General features: G+C 45.6%; 1 protein-coding gene across 1 annotated transcript in view; it reads right to left on the reverse strand.

The window, feature by feature from the left end:
- Positions 1-460: 460 nt before the first annotated feature.
- SDC4 (syndecan 4) overlaps positions 461-18,574 on the reverse strand; it is a 28,743-nt gene continuing 10,629 nt past the window's right edge. Inside the window, exons 2-5 of the mRNA XM_015410459.1 lie at positions 7,172-7,316; positions 5,002-5,042; positions 3,139-3,334; positions 461-737 (exon numbers count right to left, since the gene is read on the reverse strand). Of these exons, the coding sequence (XP_015265945.1) occupies positions 586-737; positions 3,139-3,334; positions 5,002-5,042; positions 7,172-7,316 (534 nt within the window). The 3' untranslated portion in view covers positions 461-585. The remainder of the gene's footprint in view (positions 738-3,138; positions 3,335-5,001; positions 5,043-7,171; positions 7,317-18,574) is intronic.

An 18,574-nucleotide genomic window follows, 5' to 3' on the forward strand; every position in this document is an offset into this window, starting at 1 on the left:
CTGCTCCCCATCAAAGAAGAGTCTTGCCTTCTCCCAAGTAGCTATTTCCTTCCAGCCCTGATTTTATATAGAGATGTTCAACTCTGCTCTCTATCAGGACAAGGTAACTCTGTAGTGTAGGAGATTGCATAAATAAATTCTTTACAAAAATGCCTTGCACAACTGGCCTGCTTCAAGACAGTCTTTTTTTTAAAAAAACACCAGTTGAACTGAATTTATACCTTTTACAAAGCAAGGCAAGTTGGATCTCAGCAACTAGATGCAGACTGCTTCCTACTTCTAACCTGCTCCAGCCAACCAAATATAAAAATTTGGCAAATTTGCTTTGCATTTTAAGAACACACATGTACCGCCGCCCCACCCCCACCCCAATGGGGTTCTCTTTTATATACTGCCCTTTATTTGCTTTGTGTCCTCATTAGTTAGTGGGATGGAAAGGGCCACAAAACAGATTTTTTTTAAAAAAAATCACTTTGACATGAGATCCAAGGATAGGCATTTGTTCAGAGCTTCTTGTCTGCGGTCCAAAAGCTTTTTACAAAGTCTGTCTCTGTCTCCCGAGTGGGTATGTGGCATTGGCAAGCCTTAGGCGTAGAATTCATTTGTAGGCGCTTTCTTGTAGATTGGTTTCTTGCCAAGGTCGTAACTGCCCTCATCCTTTTTCTTCATGCGATAGACTAGGAGGAGGACCAAGAAGACAGCAAACAACAACCCAACGGCCCCACCTGCAATAAGAGCTGGGGGGGGGGAGAGGACAGAGTTAATGCACTGGAAAGTAGAGCCTTTTCATCCATACCTCTAGCAAAATTCATACCACTTAACTTCCAATTCCTAACAAGTGAATAGTACTGAGCCTCCTTGCTGTTGCGTTGCTGACGACTGCTGGGACTAGAAGCAACTTCCATTGCACTTTTAGTTCTATTTATCAGATTTTGCAGTGCTTATTTTAAAAAGCCCCTAATGATTTGCACTACAGGTGAGAATGGATGAGCAGCCCTGCTAGGGATGTGCACCAGCACCAAAAAATCCAGATTTGGAATTCAGACCTTTCAGATTCGGAATTTAGAAAATCTAGAATTTTCAAAATTCATTAAAGTCAGTAGAAATGGCCATGTTCCACTTTTGTGAAGCACACGAGGCAGACCTTTTTTTTTTACGATGTTTCTCTCAGCCTACTGACCCTTTTCCAGCGCCAATGCCAAGCAGCTGAGAAGACGTAACAAGTGCACACAGCAACAGCCACTGTTCCCAGGCAGCAGTGCCAGACATTAGGAAATGACTGCAATCTGGGTATGTACCCTGAACAGTACAAATGCCTCCAGGGTGGCACTGGTCATGGGACAGTGGAGCAGAGGACAACTGATGCTGAAGAGAAGGCAAATATCCTGGGCAGAAGAGGCAGGCGAACTGGAGCAGCAGTCTCAAGCAACTAGACAACACTTTCTGAGGAGCAGGTTTCACTTCCCTCCTCTTGCAAGCACCTTTCTATAGGAGTCAACGGGACTCTGACAATCTAGAACTACACAATTCAGAGATAGTTGTAACTTTTCCAAATATAGTATTATTTGGTGACTTCAAATATTTCCTATCTAAATTACTCCAGTTCTTACATCATATACACAATGACCCGGCTGAAACAGAAGGGGATTTTCCCATGCCAGTTACTGCCCCAGCTCTCCTCTACTTAAGTTCACATTTCAGAGTTCTTCACTGCTAAGCTCGTAGATCAAGCAGAGTACTACACGCTTGGTTACAGTATCCCTACATATTTTTCATAAGGATCAGGGCTATTTTGGGGCAGGAACGCACAGGAACGGAGTTCCGGCTGGCTCCCAAGTTGGCCACGCCCAGCAGGAACTCATTAGCATAATAGGCCACACCCAACAGCAGAAACTCATTAGGATTGGCTACATTAGGGGTGTGTGGCCTAACATGCAAAGGAGTTCCTGCTACAAAAAAGGCCCTGGGTTTTGACAACAAACAAGGTAAACAGAATAACAAGCAAAAGGTGGGTGTGGCTGGATAACCATACTTCTGGTAACATGGGGGTGCGGCCTAATGTGCTAATGAGCTGTGCTGTCAGGGGTGTGGCCCAATATGCTAATGAGTTCTTGCTGTTGGGTGTGGCCTATTATGCTAATGAGTTCCTACTGGGCTTTTTCTACAAAAAGAGCCCTGCCCTTTTGTAGCAGGTACTCATTTGCATATTAAGCGAAACAACCCCTAATGTAGCCAATCCTCCAAGAGCTTACAGTAGCTCCTGTAAGAAGAGCTCTGTAAGCTCTTGGAGGATTGGCTACATTAGGGGTGTGTGGCCTAATATGCAAAGGAGTTCCTGCTACAAAAAGAGCCCTGGCCGCCCCTGATAAGGATTATGAAACCAAGCAACCAAAGGCAACAGACTCAGTAGTGGGACATGAGTGCACTCCGAAAGCAACCTCTTCCCCAGTGGGAAAGAGAAGAGCATCAAATATCCTGCCCCCTCCCCTCAGCCCAACAGAGGATTTGTAGGTGGGCCGGCCTTTAACAAAATCACCAGGGTCAAGGAGCTGCAAGGTCACTGACTTGAGAACCATCCCAGTAGGTAGCCAGTGTTCTCTCTATATGCTGCATGTTCAGAGTGTTCTCACGCAGGCCAATAGGGGAACTGTCTGACTAAAGTGTAGAAGTAAGAGGCACACAGGAGCCACGGACACGAGTCACGACACCCTTCCAACCCGCCCCCAACTCTTCTGCACAGATCCTTTAAATAACTTGCCCCCCAACTTCATATGCATGGCAAGGAAGAAACTAAAGAGTAATGTCCTAAGTAAGACTTAGACTAAAACAGCTAGACGTGTTTTTTGTAAATACAGGACATGGAGTTCCTTAGCAGTGTTCCTATCCTGCTTGCCCTGTAAGACTCATACGAATAGGATAACTTTGGCCCAGCTGCTGGTGTCCACTGTTTTAAAGGTATTTTATCAGGACCCTCCCTTCCCTCTGCCTCTTCCTCAAATAAGAGCTCTCCTATTATTCATGCAACACTCGTTTTTGACTCAGCGCCTGTGTCCTTTGCATCCCTGACGAAAGTTTCTCCTTAAAGGGACATTTATCTCCCCTTTTTTGCGGCCAACACGAAGGGTTTAGGGTGTTTACCTGCAAGGACTTCTGTTCTCTCAAAGACGCTGCCAGTGGCTGTGCTGGCCATCGATATCTTATTGGACAAATCTTCTTCTTCGGGAGGCACAGCTTTGTTGGGAACGATAATTTCGTTTTCTACCATAAACGGTTTACTGCTGTCCTCATCCTTGCTGTCTTTCTTGATATCAGGGATATAATTGTTCACAGAAACCTGAATAAAAGGGAGAAGAATTGGCCTTTTCAGTATGCAGCTGATGGCAACGTGCCCAAGTAGAAAGAAAGAAGGCAGAGCTGTTGGGCCCATTTAGAAGTCAGTGCATATTTCTCCTGCTTGGAAATGATGATTGCTAGGAGCATCTAGAGGCACTGTGGCAAAGATGACCTGCAGAAACAGACTTGGCTGAAGGGCAACTCTATGCTGAAATGAGTGGACAGGTTCATTATACAGCATGACAGCATCTACACCACATCCACTATATACATATCAGACTGGACTAACTAATAGGATTTTCTGCTGTCTCTTGTCTAGCAATCTGTGAAAGTTTAGCAATCTGTTGTTCCTCTGGTTGGTTTGGAGGTCTGTAGTATACCCCCACAACAATTTCTCCTTCTCCCCCCCCCCACTCTATCCTTACCCACACACTTTCAACAGGGCAACTCTCAAAATCCTGAATTTCAGTGCAAGCGTATTCATTCTTAACATATAGTGCCACCCCGCTGAAGCGCCCATCGCACATGGCTTTTGTCCTCAGAGGTCCCTTAATCCTCAACATAGCCTTTTCAGTGGTCAAAAGGGATTTCTCCTCCCAACTTTGGCAGTAGAAATACGGCCGACCAGCATGGCATATGCCATTCTGTTCATGTTGTGGAAATACAACTAAAAACATCCCAAAAGATAACCTAGAGGTCTTCTGCATATATCACTTATTAATGCCAAGAATTAGATATTGCATATAAATTTAACCACCCCTTCTCTCTTCCAATTTTCCAAATTATTATGGAGACCTGTTTATACATTTTGGTAGGTATAATTTCTGGCCTCTTCAGACAATAAGCCATAAAATATACAAGGTTGTATGAATGCACATATACGGATAGACATGTTCTTCACAGCAAGGGGAGGCAGAAGACCAGTCACCCTCCTAGCGATTAGAAGTAGCTCTCCGCCTCACCTGCTGAGCTGCTTTAGTCACTTTCTTATCCTTCCCTTTAAAGCTAACACAACAGCTTCTCTCCTCTTTCACTTCTGTGCAACAGAGGAGATGCACTCACACCTTGATAGGGAAATGACGGCACCTGCTCCCTGTCTCATCAGCCTCTCCTCCTCCAGGTGTATAAGCATGCGTGCTTGTTCCCCCAGTGTCAAGGCTGCTATTTGCCTCTCCCAGGGAAAACACACAGGCAACTGCATTTATTTATTTATTTAAAATTTATATCCCGCCCTCCCCGAAGGCTCAGGGCGGCTCACAAGGGGCATAAATGCCGAAGTTAAAACAATAAAACAACACAAAACAGTATAAAATACAATAAATACAATTCACTAAAAATTCCTTCCACGGTGCTCCAAGGATATTTAACTAACCCCATCTTGAATCTGTAGGGCAAGATACAATTTGTTGCAGGAGGGGTGCTTTGGGGGAAAAATACACTAGGGGAAACGTTTCTGTACCCAAGCACTGCAGACCTGTTCTGAGACACTGCGATTTTTGTACAAGCTGCCATTTTGAGACTGGCTCCACCTATCAAGCCATGATTTTATGAATGGTAGCTCCCAAGGCTCTTTTAAAAAATTAAGTGGTTTCCAGAAACATGATGTCTGACCTCCCTGTTCTAGACACATTACTTCATTGATGCTGCTTTACTGAAGGGTATACTTACATCAGGATGGGCAGGGACTGAAGACAAGACATCCTCCGTATCTGTGTAGCCAGCAGGGAAGGGTAGGGGAGAAGAATTTGATCAAAATTAAATATGAACTGCAACAATTTACATCCTCATTAACTTTATTTGCTACATTCATAAGGTTTGTTTTGCCAGGCTATGTCAAACTGCACATAGAGACATAATGCATGTTGCTTGGCCCATAAGCTCCTTCCCCCACTCCAGCCTACTAGAGGTGGCTCCCAGCAGCTGGTTACGAGGAGTTGCACGGCAAGTCTACACAGTGTGCAGTTTTACTTGCTTTTAAGAGGAGCTGCCCTCTTTTCAAACACCCATACCTTGGGGATAATTGGCTCATGAAAGAAACCACCAGATCTGCCTCAACTTGTCGTGTGCTAGTTTCAGAGCTTGTTTCCCCCACCCCCACTTGAGAACACAATGTGCAAGAGGGCAACAAGTTGTTGAAAGCCTGTGCTAGAATTTTTTTTAAAAAAACAAGGACATATATGTTGATTGTCCTACATAGCAGAGAGAAGGATAGAGCTTTGGGTGAGATACAGTAATCTGAGAGCAGCCCAATGACCGTCAGAGAACATCGCCCTCAAATACAGTTCTTTCAACTGGGGATGGGGATCTGCCTTTACATCCTTGTGGTTAAATTATCTATCTATGTCCAGCTATTCCGGCTAACTTTGGGGGAGGGGTTGTATTTTTCATATGCGCATGTGCTTGTATGCGCACCTGGAAGTCATGGTAACCTCTGGTGACTGACCCCTACTGGGAGCCTGGAGGATATTCAGAAAGGTGGCTGAATAAAGCCTGCCCCCGCCTCCCAACTGATTCTATTCCAAGGAGGTCTCCCATCCGACTACTTGCCAGAGTGGACCCTGCTTAGCTTCCGAGATCTGATGAGATCAGCCTTGTCTCTTCCAGCTAGCTTGAAAAATGTTTGTCCTAAGGCTGGTTGCTTCAGACCTCTTTAAGGCCTATTCCCCAGCACTGGGATTATGCAGAAGAGGAGCACTTGGTTTACTTTTAAGGCAGGCAGACACATCGGAAAGCTCTACTTGCCACTTCTCCACACCAAAACTCCCACCCACATCCCCCTGGCTAAGGATCTATTCTGTCCACCACCCTCCCAACACAAAACTAGAACTCTTGCTCTGATTACATAAACTAGTAGTCCCCTATGCAGTGCCTGTGAGCAGCATAAGAACATAAGAGAAGCCAATGTTGGGTCAGGCCAATGGCCCATCCAGTCCAACACTCTGGCACACAGTGGCCAAACATACCAGGTGCCATCAGGAGGTCATGGCCCCCACCAACACTTTTCCTGGTGCCTGCCAAGGGTCTTTACAAAGGAGGCGGGCCAAGTGGGGCTCTTGCCCAGTGAGGTTTCAGACTGACTGCACAATCTTTCTTAAATGCTGTTTCAAGCAGCAGCTGCCACCATAGCACAAGGATCTTCCCTGTGTAACTGTAGGTAAGCTGCACAGGGATGCCAAGTCCCCTCGGGGGGGCAGGGAAACCCCCGCCCGGGGGCCCCATCCCCCGCCGCCACTGGATCGGGCCCCCAGGGGGAACCCCATCCCCAAAGCACGTCACACGGGAGTGACGCAAGCTAGTCGGGGACATTGGGGGCGGGGCCACGATCATCCGAGGCAAAACTCTATGGTTTTCCCTCGGATGATTGTGGCCCCGCCTCCAATGTCCCCGACGTGCTTGCGTCACTTCCGTGTGACGTGATTGCGGCACGCACGCGTGCGTGTGTGAAGACTCCCGTAGCAAGGCTGGACTCCCCCGCTCCGGAACAGGTAAGCACTTGGCAACCCTAAAGCTGCAGCAGCCATTTTGTGGCTGATTCCACCGTCTGTGACAGCCATTTTGTGGCTGTGCCCACCATGATGTGTCAGAATTCCAAAGATGCCCACGAGCTCAAAAAAGTTGGGGAGTCCTGCCCTAAAGTTAAAGTTGGCTGAGCAGTATTCGGCAAGACAACAGGGGAAAAAAACAAACAATATGGATGAGAGATGCATTCATTTCAGGTTCATCAGCTGTGGTCTGCTACAAGTCTAGGCAAGAACACCATACACTGATAACACACAAAAAAAGGCTATTCAGCTTGAATTAGCAAGTGAAGAACGAAGCACCTCCTTCCTTAACATACCTTCATCATCTCCTGAACCTGATAATTCTTCACCACCTTCTTCATCAATTGTGAACTCAGGCCTCGAGTCTTCATCATCTGGCAAGTCACCAGATGCAAATTCCTCTGGGTAGAGCTGTGGGTCCATTGTCTCTGTTTCTCTTACCTTAGAAAGAAAAAAAGCAGAGTCAAAGATTAGCAGATCTGAGTGATCAGAGTGCAGGCAATTAGGTCTCAAACAAAAAGAAGCAAGAGATTCAGGGCTGCAGCCTTTGTAGCCACGCATGGCCCAGCATCGCCATACCTGTTGTTGCATGCGTGCCTGCAGCAGAATATAGCCAGGGGAGCTGCAATTATCTGATAGATGCTGGGGGTGGCCAACCAAATCATTGGTAGCGCACATTGTTCTGCTCTGGCAGCATGCAAATACATTGAATAATTCAGATTTGGTTGCCAGATTATCATCGGGAGGCAGCACCTGTCCCCTAGGAGCCAAGAGAGAGCTGGAGGGAACATAGATGCTTTCTTGGCTGCCTTGCAGGAGGCCTCCATACAATAGCAGGCAGGGAGAGATTGGCCACTTCCACACTGTCACTTTTGTCACTTGTTTGTCCCCACTGCTTCAGGGTTCCCCCCCCCCCAATGTGTTTTGTTCTCTCTAGTAGTCCCAGAGGGAGCAAAATGCATGTGGAGGCCCACCCCCACGAAGCAATAGGTACAAATGAGTGACAAAAATTACAGTGCAGAAGTGGCCCTGAAGGTGAGTGAACAGGAACCAAAGGTGGGGGGGGGGGAGAGAGAGAGAGAGAGACAGGGGCAGTGTCTTTCCATGCCAGGTAGACTTCCATCTTGCCCATACTGTCCATGAGTCAGAACAAACTTCTGGCTAGTCTTTCCCACCCTGCTGATGCTTCAAACCAGCCACATTTAAAGTGGCGTTGTTTGCTTCACTAAGACTTTTGAATTCAAATACCATCATTACACAAAGGCTGGAACTGATAGGTTTGTTTGCTTCCCCATCTGAAAATTCTGCTGACAGAGGATCAAAGGGTGGTGGGTGTGTTTTTTTTTGTAATAAACACTAACTCACTTGAATTAAGTGCTCCATCAAGAACATACAATTTAAAAAGCAAACTCAGCAGCTGGTCTTTGGAAATAAAAAAAACCCCTCAGTGCTGGGGCTCAGTTCAATGACAGATATGGGCATTAGCACAGTACCAGCGGCAACAGATAAGCTGGCCTATAGCACATAAAAAGCCAAAGTGACTTTGCCATGGGTCAGATGTCAGACTGCATGATTTCATCATAGCCCATTTGCCCCAAGCCTTCAAAGAAGCAGAGCTGAACTCAGAGATCCAGGCGGCTCCCCATTTCAGTTCAATACGTCTTGGCATATTCAGAACTGCCAGCAGCTTACCGCTCCAGAGTCACCAAGTTGCTTGGTAGTTTGAGCCCAACTCGAACTGGGAGCACATGACTGAGGAACCGGCTTGCGGTGGGAAAGCGGCTCCTTACCATGCTGGCTAAACAGCAGCAGCCAGCTCATTAGAGCTTGCGAAGAATGAAAAGTAATGCTGTATGAGGCAACTTTGTGCAAGAACAGCTGGGTTCCAGAGTGGGTAGCCTGAATCAGTGGCAGTAGTGTGTGTGTGGGGGAGGGTCACACAGGGAACCTGGGAGGGGAAGTCAGAAAGCCTTCTGCCATTCCTCGGTAGTAGGGCTGACGGCCTCCAGGTGGGGCCTGGAGTTCTCCCGCTTTTACAACTGATCTCCAGCTAACAGAGATCAGCTCCCCTGGAGAAAACGACTGCTTTGAAGGGGGGACTCTATGGCATTGGATCATGCTGAGGCCCCTCCCCAAACCCCGCCCTCTCTTGGATCCACCCCCAAAGCCTCCAGGTATTTTCCAACCCAGACCTGCCAACCCTACAGTACCAAGAAGTCTTGTTCGGTAGCTCTAGAAGATTAGATGCAAATGCAAGTTCTGTACCAATTTCAGAAGGTGCAAAGCAGATCACGGGCCAAAGTCGCTTGGCTCCCTAGTTCCTGCCCATGCTCCCCAGGGGCTCCTTGCTTTGGCCTCTCCTCCTTACAGTCTTGGCAGAAGGCTCCAGTTTTGTCAACAGGGCCATGCAGCCAGTTCTAGAGACCTGACACAGAACTCTTTAAGGAAGATTCTGCAAGCAGGATAAAATTTAAAGAATACAGGCGTTGGATGTGGGTGGTGGGGAGAATGAAAAGAGAATGAGCTGTGAGTCTACAGACCGAAGCAGACTTTTGTTCTCTTTGTAGGGCAGACAGAAATAAACAGGTGTTGACTGCCGGGACACACCTATATGCCAGCTCAGACTGTATTCATTGCAATGAATCAGAGATACGACTTTCCTTTGTGTGCCCATGTGACCTGACAAGAGGCCTGAGAGACCAAGCAGGAGGGCTAGTAAATGGCTGGAAAGGAATGGGTGGTGTGTGTTATCAGAGCAGAGGATGAGCAAGACAAGAGGCAGTCATGTAGACTCATTCCTGGGCGCTTTGATTAGCTATTTCAGGAGTGCAGCCATCAGAACACAGAGGCACTTTTACGACTGGATGTTGTACCAACAAAAGGTTCTGACTGGGGTGGTGGTGGAGATAACATAGTTAGCCATTAACAAGCGATCAGTTTGTGTGCTCTAGAGGAACCTGGTTCTCCTAGATACAAAGCCTGCTCAAGTCACTCTCTGTCTTCCTGTTCCCACATCTGTAGGTCTTTAGCTACTTACACTGGAATCCTTTTATAAGAAACTTTTAATAGGTGAAGACTTTTAACTCACGGGGCAGAGAACAAGCGGAGAGACAACTCCATTACTGAACGGAAAGTGCTCACCAGAGAAGTCACTGATGGAAAACAAGACAGTCTGAAAGGACTCAAGGATAGCCAGATGAACTCTGATAGGAAACAGGATCACTCTGTATCGTTCACAGAGCCGGGAGTTCACTCTGAACCTCTCCCCTAGCCGGGGCCTCAACCACAGCTCCCAAGGAAAGAAAGCCCTGCCATGCCCTGAGGGAGGAGCAAGCCCAGCCTTGTGCGGCAGCCTCATTTCTTGAACACTCAAGGCACGGCCTGCTCTTTAAAGCAGGTTGGCTTCAGGAGTGCGCTTCCCGCATAACACGAGGTTAAGCTGTCCTGCAGGGGTTCATGCACAGTTCTTTCAAATGCACCAGATCTGGCTCATGGAGAACGGCAGAGCCAGACAAAGCTCCTGGTGAGTTTATTCCATACAAGTATGCACCAATGTACATTAACACTGGGGTGGGGTGGGGACACCCATACACCTCCATGAGCAGGCATTTCTTACAAAGAAGGCTGTGAACAGGCAATCCTGTCCCATGCGCAAGCAGACATTTAGTTCCTGCTGCCTTTCCTTCTTCCCCCACTCCAAGAACCACAATGGAGGTGACTCACGTCTCCCTGCAAACTCATGCACACGTACACTGAAACTTTGCTAACCTGAAACTCGGCTAATGTTTTTTTTAAAAACCTGCCATATTCCTATAGATGCTCTTCTTGAGGAAAGCCCTCTGACTCCTTTTGTTGTGGGCAGAATTAGATAGATGGCAGTGGCCCATTTTCATCCCTCCAGGCTTCAGCATCAATTGGACAGATTCTTCAGCTAGACTTCCTCTTCGCCCCCACCAAATATTCCGCAAACAGATGAATTTTTTTTACTACTTTTATCGAGCCTGAATTCGAAATTATTTTCTAGTGAGCCAATATCTAATGCATCCTTAATCTCTAGGAAGGAATTGGGGTGTGTATGTGTGACTTGCATGGTAGAAGGAGTGAGCTGGCTGCCCCCCCTGGGCCATGGCCCAGCCCATCCTGAAAGTACTGTTCAAGAGCCCTGTCTCTGGGACGCTGACTGCTTAGGTTTTGATTTTTCCTTCATTATTCCATCACAATATCTGAACCAAAAAAGGCAGGGATGCTTCTTGTAATGGACATATTTTTGACCATGAAATTACGGCAGCATGCACAAGCTTTGCTATTAATATGCTCCCTTTGGCAGAATCCTTTAACTACAGATGCCTGTCACTTTGACGTTTAATCCATTTGCAGCATGTTTTCTGAGTGTTAAGCAGCTTTTTACGCAGAACGGGTGTCAAGAGAGATTTAAAAAACACATCACTAGGAGGAAAGGGGAGTGAGAGAAACAACTTTTCTAATCTACAAATTGCTGAAAGGTTTTAATTCTTGGCTGTGGCCACCAAGTGTGCACAAGCACACACACATACCTTTGCACTGCTAGCCCAATGTGCTATTGCAGCACTGTACTACTGAGCACTGTGGCAATTACCGGTAATTTGCGCTGGATTCTAGAACATGCCAAAGAGACAAGCAAGGATGCTGTTTGGTGCTAAGTAAAAACTACAACTTGTAAAAAAGAAAGAAATCCAGAAGAATGAACAACTGGTCCCTTCGGCGCAGACTAACACTTTCTATCTTAACATTGGCAGCCTGACCCCCAGTTGTTGTTTTTCAAAATGAGCTTCTCACCTAGCCCAGCAAACACATCTGCACTAGTGGGGAAAGCCCACTTTTTAGTCCTAACTAGAATCACATAGAAACACAGAGCTGGAAGGGATCTTAAGGGTCTTTTAGTCCAACTCCCCTGGGACAATGCAGGGAATTCACAACTATCCCCCCTCCCCCAGTGACCCCAGCTCTATACCCAGAGGAAGGGGGGTGGGAAAGCCCTCCAGGATCCCTGGCCAACCTGGCCTAGAGGAAAATTCCTTCCTTATCCCAAAGTGGTGAACGACATTATCCTGGGCATGTAAGAAAGGGCCACAAGAGCTGAGCACTGGCTCATCCCTTTCCACCCTCCCTCTTGTGACCTGCCTAAATTCACAGAATGTGCTTCGCTGTCGGATGGCCATCTAGCCCCTGCTTGAAAACTTCCAAAGGAGGAGAGCCCACCAGTTCCCGAGGAAGCCTGTTCCAATGAGGAACCACCCTGTCAGGAAGTTCTTTCTAATGTTTTGCCAAAAAACTCTTTGGTCCATTGGTTCTGGTCCGACCTTCTGGGGCAACAGAACACTACAAGGCACTGCTGCAGATCCAAGTCCCATCGCCTAAGTTCCTTCCAGGCTTCTCCAAGGGCAGTAGATTTTGCTCTTTGCTATTCATTCACCAGCATGCGGACCAATAGGATTTCTTACGGGGGCAGACTGAAGCTTCAGAGCTTACCGTAACTTGCCCTTGTCTGCATAACATACATGAAAGTACAGGAAGTAGTCAAAACAATTCAAGTAGTATCTTCAAGAACTAGGAGAATGGATCTCTTTCACACTGAATCCCTCGGGAAGGGTGTGCGTGCTATATCTATTGAAACTTACTTGCAGACTAATCTGTCTTCTCAAAAAGTCCACCCCAAACATACGGCAAATATGTTCGCCAGATTAACAGATCTTGGACCAAAATCTATATTCAGGAGGGGTGCTTTTTTGTGCTAAGTGTGAGAAACGGGCAGAACAATCATTCTAGTTTTCCCTGGGGTTCAGTCTTATTCTAGTCAGATGAATGTACAAGCAGCTCCAAAAGGGTGTGGAAAATATTCAGCCAATCGCCTGTGTGGGGCCAAGCAGTTTTAAGAGCCATTCAGTAAAGGATATTGATTTTAATGGCCTTTATGATTCTTGCCAGTCTCAATTCTTTAGCGTGCTCGTTCTTGACTCTCTTCTGACTCATGCAGAAGTGTGTCTGGAAAGGAGGAGTGGCATCCACTGGCTCCAGGTCAACACACCCCTGCCTCCTCCCAGATGGACTAGAACTGTCCCATGAAAGGCCTGTACCCTCCCTTTGACTAGCTCTCAAACGTGAAGTGTTTACAACCTTTGCACGATTTCTCCTAGCCAATACTTCTGCTAGCTTTGTGCCATCTACACCCAATATTGCATTCTGTCCTATTATGATTTGATGGGATGGGGAACCTAAGTGCTAAAATGAAAATGTTACTTGCTCCAGTGTAGTAGCCCTATTAACAAACCTACGTATTTCCCATCTTTTCCCCATCCTAGCCATTACTCCATCCTTCCCCCATCTCCATGTTTTTTCCTTTTTTAACCTTCCAATCTATGCATGCTCACGGTTCACCAACAGGTAACCCAATCAGCTTTACATATCTCGAGTTGATTTTCTTGTACATATATCTTTCTGTTTACTTCCTGAGAAGATATAAGATATAACCACTGCTGTAAAGGCAGTAATGCCAAGCATAAGACCACACAACATTAAATTCACAACCACTGCTGTAAAGGCAGTAATGCCAAGGACACCCCCATACACGCACATACCGCATGCTACATTTACTGTAATTTAACAAAAGAAAAAAATTAAGCTTGTCCCAAAAACCCAGCAACCCACAAATCATAAAATAAAGCAGCATGCATCTATTGTACACCAGTTATACACAGACAGACACTCCATACATAATCTCTGCTACTACAATGCCTTAAAAATCCCGATGAACTGGTACACTCACAGGTGTGGACACTTGAAGATGTTTCCCTGACCAAGCACGACATTACAGGAATAGTAACCAAAAAGTAAGCCTGCAGTTATAAGAACACTTTCCTGAAGGTCAGCTCCACTGCACAGTCCCATATAGGATTTGGAGTAGATCTGCTTAGGATTGCTCTCAAGGATGATTAGTAAGAAACCGTTTCACATTTTCACACACAAGTTAACATGCCTAAAGTGGCAAGAAAAGTGTATTATTTCTTGTAGACTTTGAGAACAGTTTTCCCTTTTAACTTGTGGTAATGTGACGTAAGTTAATTTTCACATTGTGTTATACCACTGGGGATAATTGTCCCACAAAAAACTGTTACATAATCAGACAGTAAAGTAGGTGATGTTAATGACATTACGGTAGTGTAAGCGATCCCACTGGGAGTCAACATGGATTACACACACTGTGCATTGTAAAGGCCTGTCAATATGTATGTTAGCTCTCTGGAGACAAATTCAGAGCCACACACAGACTTCTCATGAATCTCATCAGTTTCAAATCCTTATAGATTTAAGATGGAACACAGCAGTATATAAGCCTGCTTCAATAACGTATACTGAGCTTGAATTCTGTGAATTCTTACTGAAAACAGCAGATCAACAGCCTCTTGGTTGAACTGCAAGGAAACGACAGATGGCAAGGAAACTACAGACAAGAGTCAGCTGCTATCTCTTAATGTGGCTACTGCAAGACAAGCAAGGCAGGTGTATTATTAAGTTACACACACACAACTTGGATCACCAATGCTCTTGGCCAAGTTATGTGAAACAATTTAGCCACAAGAATTATCACCAACCCCAAGTTTACTCACCCCATCTGAGAATCAGGGACAGAAGAACTCTCAGGGCCCCCATCAGTAAGTTATTAATTATTTCACTTGGTTGAACTGGTTAGATTTTGTAATAATAATGCACTGCTATGAAATAATATGTTTTCTTGTGATAGCGGCACATGAATGTGTTCATGAATGAACTCTAGCTCTGAGTTCTTCAGTTTTTCAGTGCGTACATGTTTCCCCCCCTTTTTCTTTTTGTACGTGTCTGGAAAAACTCTGAATTCCTTAGCCTAAAAGGTTCCTCAATAGGATTTTTAGACACTGCAGACAACTGTCTTGAAAAGAGATTTGGCCCCACAAGTACCGACTTCTAACTGCAAAGTGTGGCCAGAGGAAGCGCACTGGGGGTGTTGTGGACTTCACTGTCAATTCAACCAGACCAACAGCAAAAGCTTTGCATGAACATCCTAGCTCTTACTTGCCTTCTCTGCATGAAGAAGAGTGTTATTTTGAGCTTGGAGCATATCAGAAGCAACAAACTATCTGCTGGTAAAGTCAAACATTCTCAAATCATCTTCCATCAGACACAGCAAAGCAGTGTGATTTGGGGAAGATTAAAGGGATTTGGAGAAGACTGGAGAAGACTCTTGAGAGTCCCCTGGACTGCAAGGAGATCAAATCAGTCAATCCTAAAAGAAGGCCAGATACTGAAGATGAAGCTCAAATACTTTGGCCACCAAATGAGAAGGGAGCACTCACTGGAGAAGACCCTGATGCTGGGAAAGACTGAAGGTCAAAGAAGATGGGGATGGCAAAGGATGAGATGGTTAGACAGTGTCATAGATGCAACGAACATGAAATTGAGCGAACTCCGGAGCCCGATGGAAGACAGGACGGCCTGGCGTGATGTGGTCCATGGGGTCACGAAGAGTCGGACTTGACTGTACAACTGAACAACAACAAAGGGATTCACCCCCACCCATCTGCATCCCTCTGCTTAACAAGTGTACTCAATTCATCTAAGCTTCGCGCTTTAGCTATTGTCAGAACGCTGTGCATCACATTCTCCTATCATGCTCACATCTTGCACAGGACAAGACTATTCCAGGAGTTAGAGCCAGAGACTTCTCAAGCATCTTTTCACATAATGGAAAGGATTCATACAACTCAGCATTTTAAAAAGAGAGAACAATTCACAACTTGGAATATATCATTTTTTAAAAACCACTTTTAACAGGCCAAACACAAGATCTAATCAGACTAGGCCTGCATCCCATTTCATGACCAAGCTGTCAAAGGGCTAGAGCAAGGGTGTCAAACATAAGGCCCGGGGGCCGAAACTGGCCCGCCCAGGCCTTGTGTTCGGCCCACAAGCTACTGGTATGTATGCAAATGTAAGGTACTCCCCTTTTATGGTATCCCTTGGGGAAAAACTAGTTTTGATTAAATACATTTATTGGGGCTTTTGTGGGTTCCCCAGTAAATCAATTGCTTTCACTGCTAGAAATCAATTGCTTTTGTTTGTACTTTGAGTAAAACATAATATTGCTTACTGGGTTTTTCTGTGTCCTTTATAAAGTTTATATCTTTGGTACCTGGCATTACATTTTATGGCATACATGGCCTGGCCCAAAAAAGTGACATTAATTTTAGATCCGGCCCTCATAACAAATGAGTTTGACACCTCTGGGCTAGAGGGAGGACTTAAAAATGCACCCAGTCAAAGCGGTTTATTGGCTACATCACCCTACACTGCAAAAATTACCTCCTCTTGCAATCTATGTTGTGTTTCATTTCATACGTTTGCTGCTAGTAATGGGAGGCAGAAGTATCCAAGGTATTGAAGCCCAGACTGGCCATAAAAATTCTACTCCACCAACTCCCTACACATTACTAGTGTCTACTCCTAGTGATAATTGAGAACCCAGATGAAACCACCACCAACTACACCAGAATGCTGCACATTGTAGAAGAACATACCTATAGTTTAAGTCAGGCCAGCTAAAACTCCTGACAAATGCTTTAACTGCTGTTTTTAATGTTTTTGTACATATTTTATCTCTTTACCTGTTTTGATGCTGTGTGTTTTGGAGGGGTTGATTTTAATGGTTTTTAAATGTGATTTTATCATGTATGTTTTACTCTGTTAGCCATCTTGGTGGCAGTTGTGAGGGCAAACAGGAGAAAATAAATTCTGTAAAACAAACATTTAAATTTTTTTTACAAGAACACAGTAACTTACTCTCCCTCCACCACCACACACAAACAGGAAGTAGAAAAGACATGCAGGCTGATGACTGATGCGCAATACAAGCGTAGGATGATAAAAAGGGGGGCAGAAATCAGCTTTCCATGTCTTGAGATTTAAGCACCTTATTTGCTGTCTCTACCACCACAAGGACTAGAAGCTTGATTTAAAACAATCAAAGTCAAGATCCTGGTGTCCTATACACACACAAGAATTGGACAGTTATATAATGTTCCACAGTACATAATCAGACCCCTGGCCATAATAGCATCTTAGCATGCCAGTAACAGCAGCACTGCTTAGAATGTGGACTAATGGACTAATGACTGGTACCCTTGCCTTTGTTAGCAAAGTTTTAAAATGCGGGCACTTATTTAGATGGTATGTTAGCAGCTGTTTCAGCTACTCCCTTGGCTGTGTACAAACTTAGCTTAGCAGCATTCTCTACCCCCTTTCATTCATTGCTGTCAAGACACAGTGACCCCTGCAGGGTTTGCAAGACAAGAAACATAAGACAAGAAACATTCAAGAGGTGGTTTGCCACAGCCTGCCTCTGTGCAGTGACCCTGGTATTCCTTGATGGTCTCCCATCCAAATACTAACCAGGGATGACCCTGCTTAGCTTCCAAGATCTGATGAAATGGGGCTAGCTTGGCTATACAGGACTTCAAAACATAGTCGCCCGTATTAAAAAGCTTCAGTTCAGCCTTACAACTGCACTAAGCTCGCTAGCTTTACCTAACGTGACTTAAGTAAACAAAACGTGCTGTTTAGACAGGCCCCTATTGACAGAGCTGTAAAGGCAATCCTTACAGACCAGAGCAGGCACTCCCTTCCATTTCTCCTCCCCCCGTCAGGGGTGTCACGTAACCACTTGGCTGAGGCACCCTCAAGACCACACGGACTGCCAAGGTAAACTTAAGCGCTTCTCAGATTCACAAGCCTAAGCTCAGAAAACTGCCACTTGTGACTTGCATCCCATTTGGAAAGTCTGTACCAAGCAAAGCAAGTTAGAATTCTGACTCAAACTTCCTTGAAAAACCCTGTGCGGGGAGGAGGGGAGGAGGGCAACGGCAGGACAGATAGGAGGTCATGGCTTACAAGAACAGCTGAGAAGGAAAAGAGAAGTATCACTTGAGTCAATCTTATGACTGGTCAGTTCCAAGGAAGTTTAGGGATTCCTCCTGTCAGCAGACCCTCTGGTGAAATTACAGTCACACATTTATTTCAAATGCATTTAAGTATCAGGTACAAGGGCTTACTGTGCAGAAAGCTGGAAGTTACTATGGAAGAACATCAGCTACATTTTGAAACAGCTGTGCCCTTGATCAAATGAAACCAGTGCGGTGGCTCAAGCAAGGCAGCTGTTCGGCACGAGTACCTGAACGTGTTCTGTCCTTGTGTGTCAGGCTGCTAAAGCCCCGATAGGGCCAAGGGAAAGATCTCCCACCCACCCCAAATTAGGAGTTTGTGACCATCAACTAGATGCCAATAGGCTGAGCTGCAGGCACTCCAAGTACTTCAGCATAGAAGTTGGGCAAACTAGCACCCACTTTTCTCATAGTGGGAAAGCAACAAGACAACATATCCCAGCTAGGGTCAGAACCACTGTTAAAAAGAGGGTTTCTTGGGGGCGGGGTGCCATTTGTCAACAAGTGGTAGAACCACTTTTTTTTCCCCAGTCACAGAAGATTCATAGCTGCTTGTGACAGTCATCTAAAGTTCTCCCCAACAGGCACAAAGGTGCTTACCATCTCCATGTTTTCTCTATTGCTTCATGTTCACCGCTCTGAACTAGTTTCTCAACAACCGAATAACATTCCAATGCCAAGACAGCGAAGGTT

The sequence above is a fragment of the Gekko japonicus genome, unplaced genomic scaffold (assembly GCF_001447785.1).
Source record: "Gekko japonicus isolate JY-2015 unplaced genomic scaffold, Gekko_japonicus_V1.1 scaffold200, whole genome shotgun sequence".
NCBI classification, from domain to species: domain Eukaryota; kingdom Metazoa; phylum Chordata; class Lepidosauria; order Squamata; family Gekkonidae; genus Gekko; species Gekko japonicus.